General features: G+C 33.6%; 1 protein-coding gene across 1 annotated transcript in view; it reads left to right on the top strand.

Moving 5' to 3' along the window:
- LOC133200416 (actin-related protein 6-like) overlaps positions 1-9,806 on the top strand; it is a 29,666-nt gene extending 19,860 nt beyond the window's left edge. The window contains exons 9-12 of the mRNA XM_061336221.1: positions 1,216-1,339; positions 5,726-5,801; positions 8,285-8,347; positions 8,709-9,806. Coding sequence (XP_061192205.1) covers positions 1,216-1,339; positions 5,726-5,801; positions 8,285-8,347; positions 8,709-8,838 — 393 coding nt within the window. The 3' untranslated portion in view covers positions 8,839-9,806. The remainder of the gene's footprint in view (positions 1-1,215; positions 1,340-5,725; positions 5,802-8,284; positions 8,348-8,708) is intronic.
- Positions 9,807-10,632: the final 826 nt, after the last annotated feature.

Raw genomic sequence — 10,632 nt, forward strand, 5'->3', positions numbered from 1 at the left:
TGGGCGATCAAAGTTTTACATAGGAATACATAGGTTAAATCTTTAAAAATCTTCTACTCAAGAACAGCAAAGCCATGATTGGTCATATTTACGTGGAAGCATCCTCAGATAATGTAGATTCAAATTTGTTCAATTCATCACCCCCCCCCCCCCCCCCCCCCCCCCGAACCACTTTTTTATTTAAACTTTATATAACCTTTCTAGACTGAACTGATTTCTGCTTTTTCCTAGCCATAGTGCTCAGGTGAGCGATGTGGCCCCTGGGCCTCTTGTTTATTTAAACTTTTCAACCTTTCAAGACTGAACTGATTTCTGCTTTTTCCTAGCCATAGTGCTCAGGTGAGCGATGTGGCCCCTGGGCCTCTTGTTAATATCTGAAGCTATAGGCATTCTGCACGCCTTGTTCACCCATCCATATATGGCAAGAAATTGGTACGGTGTTTTGAGGTCATACTTTTGTACCTCAGGGTACATCCCCTATTTATCCTTTAGCTATGAGGTTACAAAAAGGTTACAGTATAAAACCTTTGAAAAATGAAAGTAGAAAATTTCTGAAGGACTGTTAACGTGACCTGGTTACAGTGGGTACAGTGGTTACTTAATAATACGAATTCTACTTTTATTATTATATTATCTGGATTCTGAATGTAACCAGGGTACAGAGGGTACTATGGCTACATGATCATTCATTTACATTTCTAAAATTTTACATTATTGACATATTATATGACCTTTGGCACGCAGCAACCAAGTTTCCTATTGACTTAAGCTTTGGAAACAAAGGGTCACAACCAAACATACAATTAGCTCAGTATAAGACACCCAAAGGTGTCATACCACATGTCTGAATTAACGGGATTTTGGGATGATAAATGTTCATATCAAAGAGTTTTTCTCATTTACACTCAGGAAGAAAAAAACGTCATGTTCGAGGTTGCGCCGCCTGGACATACCATTGCTTAAAAAAACATTAACAATTTATTAAAAAATAAAACATGATTTATAGTTTATTCTATAGATGGAAAAGATAATGCTAACTAATTGTGTTAAAATTCACTGACGTACCTAAAGCGGTTATAATTTTATGGCGCTAGTCTACAAACTTTTTGATTACCCCTTGTAGGTACCCAAATTTCCAAGTTTTGAAACTGGAAAGACTTGGAAATTGCTGTATGTCTGCACAACCTGTAAGATGATTTATTTTGTCCTTTGTAGATAATTCGTATGAACAATGAAAGGTTTGCCATACCAGAGCTAATCTTTCACCCGTCAGATGTGGGGGTGCAGGAAATGGGCGTGGCTGAGGCCTTAGTGTATGCCGTCAGCACTCTGCCTGAAGGTCAGCTATATTCCACGATAACTCTGAAATGCTTCCATAAAATTTCTTCCATATTAGGTTCATAGTGCATGTTTGCCAATACAAGTCAGATTTGTTTCCTTTATTTCTCTGTATACAGTACTGTAAATTCCTTATTTTACGCGAGTACTTAATATCGCAAAATGGCCCAAGGGCGTCAAATCGCGGGAACAATAATTCGCGAATCGGTGATTGATCTAGAGATTTTACATACATTAAAGCACCATAAAAATAAAAGCGAGTAATTTTATTTCGCGAGTGGTGCTTCTCGCGTAATTACGCGATAATTTATTCCTCGCGTGTATTTAGGAATCTACAGTATCCTTAAAATGGCGTGCGTCGTGCGTTAACATTTGAACATTTTTAGCTTCTTCTCTGAAACCGCTTAACCAATTTCAACCAAATTTGGCATATAGCATCTATGGGTGAAGAGGAACAAAAATTGTGAATTTCATGATCCCTGCCCCCCTGGGGCCTGAGGGGTGGGGCTAAAACCACCAAAAATAATGCAATCTTTAAAAATCTTTTTCTTTACTCCTGGACATCAAGCAGTCAAACTGTTGGCATTATTGTAATAAGCATTGAGCCCTCTACCAAAATTGTGAAATTCATGGCCCCAGGATCAGGGGTTCTGGCCCCAGGGTGGGGCTATATAGATCATATAGTGAAAGTGCATTATTTCTTTGAAAATCTTCTTCTCTGCTCCTGGGTATTAAATAAGGTAACTAAGTACATAGTTATGAAGAGCAAGAGTGCCTCTTCCAAAATTGTGAAATTCATGGCCCCAGGGTCAGGGGTTCTGGTGTTAGGGCAGGGCTCTATTGATTATATAGTGAAAATGCATTTATTCTTTGAAAATCTTCTTCTCTGCTCCTGGGTATTAAATAAAGTAACTAAGTACATAGTTATGATGAGCAAGAGTGCCTCTTCCAAAATTGTGAAATTCATGGCCCCGGGGTCAGGGGTTCTGGTGTTAGGGTGGGGCTCTATTGATTATATAGTGAAAATGCATTAATTCTTTGAAAATCTTCTTCTCTGCTCCTGGGTATTAAATAAAGTAACTAAGTACATAGTTATGATGAGCAAGAGTGCCTCTTCCAAAATTGTGAAATTCATTGCCCCGGGGTCAGGGGTTCTGGTGTTAGGGTGGGGCTCTATTGATTATATAGTGAAAATGCATTAATTCTTTGAAAATCTTCTTCTCTGCTCCTGGGTATTAAATAAAGTAACTAATTACATAGTTATGATGAGCAAAAGTGCCTTTTCAAGAATTGTGAATTTCATGGCCCCAGCAGGGGTGTGCAATTAAAAAAATCAAGTACTAGCCCACGGGCTAGTGGCAGCAATAAAGTTACTAGCCCCAAGTAAAAAGTTACTAGCCCAAATGTAAAGGGGGGAGGGGGGGGGGTTAACAACTAATATTGAAAAAAAGATAACTGTTAAAAAGGTCAAGGTTTTAAGGTCATTTTTATTAAAATTAAAGTTTAATTCTCACTAGTAATATTGAATCATGTATAAATTAATTATTATGATAGAAAATAAAAATGAATGGAGCATGCTGTCTGGAAACTTTTCATTGGTTGGGAATTTAATAGCAAAAAACGAGTGAAAATACCGGTAGTGATTTTCAAATATTACATTGGTATTTTTTAATTTTTACTAGCCCATGGGGCTACCTGCATGCTGAAAACCACTAGCCCGACCCCAAAAAATGGTAGCCCCGGGCGTCGGGCGATGCTAATTGCACACCCCTGCCCCAGGGTCAGGGGTTCTGGTGTTAGGGCGGGGCTCTATCGACTATCTAGTGAAAATGCATTAATTCTTTGAAAATCTTCTCTGCTCCTGGGTATTAAATTAAGTAACTAAGTACATAGTTATGATGAGCAAGAGAGCCTCTTCCAAAATTGTGAATCTCATGGCCCCAGGGTCAGGGGTTCTGGTGTTAGGGCTGGGCTGTATAAATTATATAGTGAAAATGCATTAATTCTTTGAAAATCTTCTTCTCTGCCCGTGTGTGTTAAATAAGGTAACTAAGTACATAGTTATGATGAGCAAAAGTGCCTCTTCCAAAATTGTGAATTTCATAGCCCCTGGGTCAGGGGTTCTGGTGTAAGGGCGGGGCTCTATTGACAATATAATGAAAATGCATTAATTCTTTGAAAATCTTCTCCTCTGCTCCTGGGCATTAAGGTGATAAACTAAGTACATAGTTATGAGGAGGAGGTGGGCCCCTTCCAGAATTTTGAAAGTCATGGCCCCTGGGTCAGGGGTTCTGGTGTTAGGACGGGGCTCTATTGATTATATTGTGAAAATGCATTAATTCTTTGAAAATCTTCTTCTCTGCTCCTGGGTATTATTTAAACAAACTAAGTGCCTTGTTATGATGCATAAGGATGCCTTTTCAAAAATTGTGAATTTCATGGCCCCTGGGTCAGGGGTTCTGGTGTTAGGGCGGGGCTCTATTGATTATATTGTGAAAATGCATTAATTCTTTGAAAATCTTCTCTGCTACTGGAGAATTTTTAAACAAACTAAGTGCATGATTATGATGCATAAGGATGCCTTTTTAAAAATTGTGAATTTCATGGCCCCAGGGTCAGGGGTTCTGGTGTTAGGGCGGGGCTCTATTGATTATATAGTGAAAATGCATTGATTCTATGAAAATCTTCTTCTTGGTACTGGAGATTATTTAAACAAACTAAATGCATGATTATGATAGGCAAGGATGCCTCGTCCAAAATTTTTAAATATATGGCCTCAGTTTTTGGGGTTCTTGAGGAGGGGGGGGGGGGGGGGGGGGGAGGGGGGCTCTATTGATTATATAGTAAAAATGCATTAATTCTATTGATTAATCATTAATCAATCCTGTCTGCTCCTTAGTGTTGAGCTGATAAATAAATTGCTTAGCTATGATGAAAATGGGAGCTTCGAACAGAATTTTTAAATCTTGTGTTCCTAGGGTCAGGGGTTCTGGCATAACGAGGAGGGGAGGGGGGGGGGCTTTTGATAATATAGTGGAAAAGTGTTAATTCTTTGAAGTCCATAGTTATGATGATGAGGGTAACTCTTCCCAATTTGTAAATTTCTTGACCTTTGGTCTTGGGTTCTGGTGTTAGGGTAAGGTTTTGTTGAATCTGTAGTGAAAATGCATTGTACCTGTGAAATTCTTCTCTGCTTCTGGGCATATCGGAAGCAAACTGAGTAAAAGTTTAAATGATATAAGTCAGCGTATTTCTACCAGATTTTTGAACATCTGGACCATTTGTCTAAGCATTCTGGTCCTGGGCAGGGCTCTATTAATTTGTATTCTACTGAGAGAAGTTATTCCCCTTTTCGATTCACTTTTGATAATTAATCACTGTAAATAATGTATTTGAAAGGTTAATAGAATAAGATAATTATGCAAGAATGTTTATCGTATAATTCAAAAAGTACTTTCTTAGTTTTAATAATTAGGCAGACCTGTAAGTAATAGATAAATAAAAATGAGACAAAAATAACTTATCTTATTAAAAGTTCTTCAAAGATATAAGAGAAGTCAATGCTAGAGATCTTAATATGGGTATAAAAATAGTACAGAAGCACTAATAGTTTGTTAATAGTCTGCATGGTGATAGTGTTAAGTGGGGGACAGATTAGAACTTAATTTATGAGTTGATACTGAATACTAGACTAATTATTTTGTTGATCCTGATCTTCCTACTTCTCTTGCTTTAGGGCAACAAAGCTTCATCTATCAGTGTATTTAACTTCTAAATTGTTGTATTATACTCAGGTGACCGTTAAGGCCCTTGGGCCTCTTGTTTACAATGTAATGTAAGATGGAATTATGAGTAATATGTCTGTTTTTAAGAAATAATTTTCTCTGGAAAATTAATATTAATTTCAACATGTACAGTAATTGAAAGTGTCATGCATTTCTAGAGCATGTCAGCAAAGATCTAATAGATACATGTAGTATTGAAAGACCTCAAATTACCACAAGTTTTAGGGGGATCTTTCTGAATGGCTAAAGTTTTGAAAATATATGAATTTTTTTTAAAATCTGAGGTTTTAAATTCTTGAATTATCAAGATAATCATTACTTGTTAAGAGGAAAAAATATATGTGAGTGTCAAATTCATTTGGTTTGTATCAAAATACATATGCAAAGTTATTGTGTGTATCATATAAAACATATCATCATACACTCTGCTTGCATCATATACAGTATTCTAGTGAAGCAAATGTTTAAAAGATGAAACTCCAATGTGCATTTTATAGCAATTTTTTCATATTCAGTTTACTTGTACTTTGTAAAAGAAACAACAAAACATGTCAGAGAAATTTTGGTTGATTTTCCCTCAATTGATTTACTTTATTTTTCAGAGATGCGTCCTCATATGTACTCTAACATCGTATTGACGGGTGGGAATTGTTTACTACCAGGATTTTCTGAGAGATTGTAAGTAGAAGTTCTGTTTTATTAAATCTCTGTGTCATACCTAGTGTACTTTGGAAAACTTTTAATATCAAATACTGGCCTTATACTTATTTTTATGTATTCAAAGCTTGGTGCAAATATAGGACAGGCTCTATTTGGTGCAATCATGAATTAATGCTATCCTTATGCAAAAACTTTACATAAAATCCATATTTGGCGGTATTTATCAATTAGCACACAAAAAAGGATGCAGGAAAGCTGCCAAAATATGACTCTCACCAAGAAAAGTACATTTGCAATACTATAGTCATTTATTATTAGAATAAATTCTTAAAGGTGCTTAGACACAGATTTGAACTTAAAGGACTTGTTGCATGTTTCTAAATTATTTGAAATTAAAAGCATAAAACGTTCCTTATGACCACAGTTTATAAATTTTGTGTTTTTACTGCAGATAAATCACGGTAATTAATCAATTATTAACTCAAATGAAAACCCCTGATTTAAAAATCCAAGTTAATTAGATAGCGATCACGTGACCCCGTGACGTCAAAGGTGACAATGGCTGATCAGCTCCATGTTAATCTTACGAAAATATATGCGATACAACCTGAATTTTCTGCGTTGTGGATGACCAAATCGCTTATTTTATCGATATGATATTGAATATCCAACCTTATATGTTAGAATTGCAGCAAAAAAAAATCAGAAAAATCTGTTTACATTGTATTTAAATAGCATCGACGATAGCGAGGGAGACGCGGCGAAGACGAAGAAACTCGCCATCAGAATACGATTTGATTTGTCATCTTATCACACGTATTTACTTATTTGATTCACAAATTTAACATTATATAACTTTGTTGTTCTTTATTTTTAACATAATATTAATTTATGCAAGTCTTCATATGTTTTTTTTTAAAGGATGGCGATCTTGAAAAATAATTTCCCGATCACGAAACATTGCCGTAATCAAAGCTACAGTTTCTAAATGTTTGGAATAAAAAACGAAAATTTCTCAGAAGCCTTATGCCATAGAACTAGTTAATGTTTCTATAGTAATTGAGAAGCACGTTAGGCATTAATTTTTTCAGCATTTTTCGTAATTAAGCTGCATTTGTTGTTGATAACTCCGTAATTAGTGTGCATATTCTCATCTCTCTATCACTGAATTGTCGCCTATGACATCAGAGCAGTATTTCGCCGAAATCCGACTGAAATATGCATATTGCCATATTTGAATTTCAACTCCTAATATCTCTTAAAATATGCTTTCAACAACGTTTATTCTATTCAATATTTTAATAAACAAGGTTGTAGATAATATTTTTCATAAAATTACGATTTTTGAAAGATCATGCGATAAGTCCTTTAATGTTTTCTCAAATTTTCTGTATAATATCACGACTTACATAGTGCAATAGCATTTCACATGAAAATATAATTAAAAACTTATTTTATCTGGAAATAATTGGAACTACGAATTCCAGGATGCGTTTGATTAACACATCTTTGCACTTACACAAATTTTAACTTCATCCTTAATATTTAAGAAAAGAAGCGATTTTGTTATGTATTAATGAAAAATATTACATGTATAATCCAGAAAATTCAGAGTAGAAATGTTTGAAAGCAAAACCAACTCACCAGTATTGTCAGTCTGTGCTCTGTGATGTGTACAGAGTTTAACAAATTGAACACACCCGTTAAACGTAAACTGGTTTTGTAAACAGGGCACGAGCTCTGTTATTGTTAATGTTTACGATTCAACGGGTGTGTTCAATTGTTAAACTCTGTACACACCACTGAGCACGGACTTACAATACTGTGAGTGGGTTTTGCTTTCGAACATTTCTACTCTGAATTTTCTGGGTTATAGTTTTAATATTTTTCATTAATACACAACAAAATTGCCACTTTTCTTAAGTATTAAGAATAAAATTAAAATATGTGAAAGCGCAAGGATGTGTCAATCCAATGCATGCAGAAATTCGAAGTTTTAATAACTTTGAGATGAAATAAGATTTTTATTATATTTTAGTATGAAATGTTATGGCAACATATAAGTCATGAAATTATACAGAAAATTTGAGAAAATATTAACTTCAAATCTGTGTCCAAGCACCTTTAAGTAAAAGTAACATACATGTATTTTTTCCACTACCTGCAGAAAACTTAAATCCAATTCTTCAGTTATATTTACAAAAAAAAATTCTCAAAGAAGTGAATATATTTTGTACATTTGATTTTTAATTTTTATTCGGCCATTTGGAAATCTTTCAATGCATGAAACCGTGTTTTCGTGCATCATGTAGTTTTTATTAAGAAAAATACAGTGGAACCTTAATATCTCAAGCATGAATATCTTGAATACCAATGAATACCATGGATATATGGAAATGAGTTGAAAGTCTTAGCCCCCTTTATCTATCTTATCCACTGTCTTGATTAAGTTAGCATAAATCCTTCCATTCAAACTTTTATTAACATTTGTGTTTTGTTAGTTATGCTGATGTAAGAAGTATGGCTCCTGAAGAATATGATATCTCAACTAAAATGCCAAGCAAGTAAGTTTTTCATTCTTTATATATATAAAGCGTAGAAATATGTATGACTTCCAAATTATAGAACAAACACAGTTATACAGGCATTTCCAATTTTACTTTTTTGAATCCCCCTTTTCAAGAAAAAATCAAAAGCCAGAAATAAAAAAAAATAACAAAAAAAAAAAAAAAAACAAAAACAAAAACAAATGCAAGCATTGGTAAGAGATATTTTATCATGTTCACTGTATTTTCAAAATTTCATATATGTATTTAACTAATAGCTGGTCTTAAAAAAAATGGGGTGGTTGTTCATCTTAATTTTGTCATACCAATGAAGCGTAGGTAACATTTAAGCTGTATTACAAACTCCCTCTATTTGCAGCCCTGTAACTTACGCATGGGACGGTGGGCGATTGCTGGCTAACACTGAGGAATATAAGAAAATGGCTGTTACCAGGGAACAATATGAAGAACATGGTCACAGTATTTGTGCTGAAACTTTTGATATCTGATAATGAACTCAAGAGTTTTATGAAAGGTAGAATTTGTTCAGGTGAACAACTCTACACAATCTGCAGAAAATGTGAGCTTTGACTCAAAGTTTGTGGTGCAGATCTGAAATACTGGAAGAATATGAAGTAACAGCAAATTATCATGCATAGGTTGACCCTTTTTTCCATGAAGTTTCCATGGACCAGAGGAAATACTTGGTTTTATAAAGCACTGTCTGGAAGTGTTGCTAGAGATGGTATAGAAATGAATTACTTGTAATTTTTATGATGAACAGAGTAGTTAAATATCTTTTTGAGGCCATTTTTTTTTTTTACTTTTTTAAAAAAAAAATATTATATTGAATAAGCTATCAGTTTATTAAGAGGACCAGAGAGATACAGAAGCTGTGAGGAAATCCCAAAATAGAATGTATATATAATGCATTGCTAGTTAACATCTTATAAAATGTTAATAGTAGAAAATTTGTTTTCCTGGGATGACAGTCCACAATGTATTTACTTTATCATTTGGATATTTCATCGAAAAATGGTTGCAATTAATGTTACACAATATTATTTATGTAAAACAAATAAATATGGCATGTAGTATATAAAAATTATTAAACTAGGTAAAAATCCATTTTACCTAAAGTATGATGATCTATTCAATGTTAAGATATTTTTACTGTGTGTTTTTATATCTGAAGTTACATGTATCCTTTAAAATTATTGACAAAGAAAACAAAGAATAAGTATGTCTCCTCAGAAAGATTTTAAATCATGTTGAATATGCAGAATTATACATTTGATTGATAACAACAGCCTTGTAGTAATCATTAGCTGTACATGCATCTTTTTTTTTTTATTAAATCAGTCCAACAGTTAATTTTTTGATTTTTTTTTTCATAAGTTCTCATGGAAAACATTCTCTTACCTGTATTGAGGTATTGATGGTTCAGCGAAAACGAAGGAGTTACAAAAACATTAAAATTTAGTATCAACCCTATAAAAACTGTATACTGGGTAATGACAATTGAAAGAAAAAAAAGCTCAGATATAAAAACAAGATGTGTTTGTGAAATACTGATGCCCCCCATTTTGCAGCTATATGGCCAAAGTTAACGTTTTTCAAAAGGTCAGGATGTCAAAATTTTTGACACCCTAAGAAAGGCCTTTTCATAAGCAATACGTATGAAACATGAAAAAACCTAGCACCAACTGTTCAAAAGTTATGGCCAAGGTTAAAGTTTTGGGAGAAAGGCAGACGCACAGACCAAAAACTTGTGTTATATTTGAGACAACTTACAATTTATATTCAAAAACTTGTTATTCATATTCGAAAACTTGTTTTTCGTATTCTAAATCTTGTGATTAATATTCGGTATTTGTTAATAATATTTGAAAAAAATGTGATTTATATGCAGTCTTGTAAATTGTAATTGAAAAGGTGTTATCTATATGAAAAATCTTGTGATTCATATTCAATAATCTGATAGATATGCGATAATCTTGTGATACATATGTGAAAAATTGATACTCATTTCAAAAACTTGATATTTTCATGTATATGCAAATACTCGGTGATTCATATTCAATAATCATGAGATTTATATGCGATATGTAATCTTGTGATTTATACGTTAATAAGTTGATATTCATTTTCGAAAACTTGCTATCTATATGCAATATCTTTTTAATCTTGTATTTATATGTGATGATTTTATGATTTGTTATTTATATACTATATAAAACATTATCGAATGAAAGATTATCGAATATAAATCAAAAGTTTTTGTTTTCCAATATGAGTATCAA

The sequence above is a fragment of the Saccostrea echinata genome, unplaced genomic scaffold (genome assembly GCF_033153115.1).
Source record: "Saccostrea echinata isolate AGI-Se365-2 ecotype Australia unplaced genomic scaffold, CSIRO_AGI_Sech_v1 ptg000039l, whole genome shotgun sequence".
Taxonomy (NCBI): Eukaryota; Metazoa; Mollusca; class Bivalvia; order Ostreida; family Ostreidae; genus Saccostrea; species Saccostrea echinata.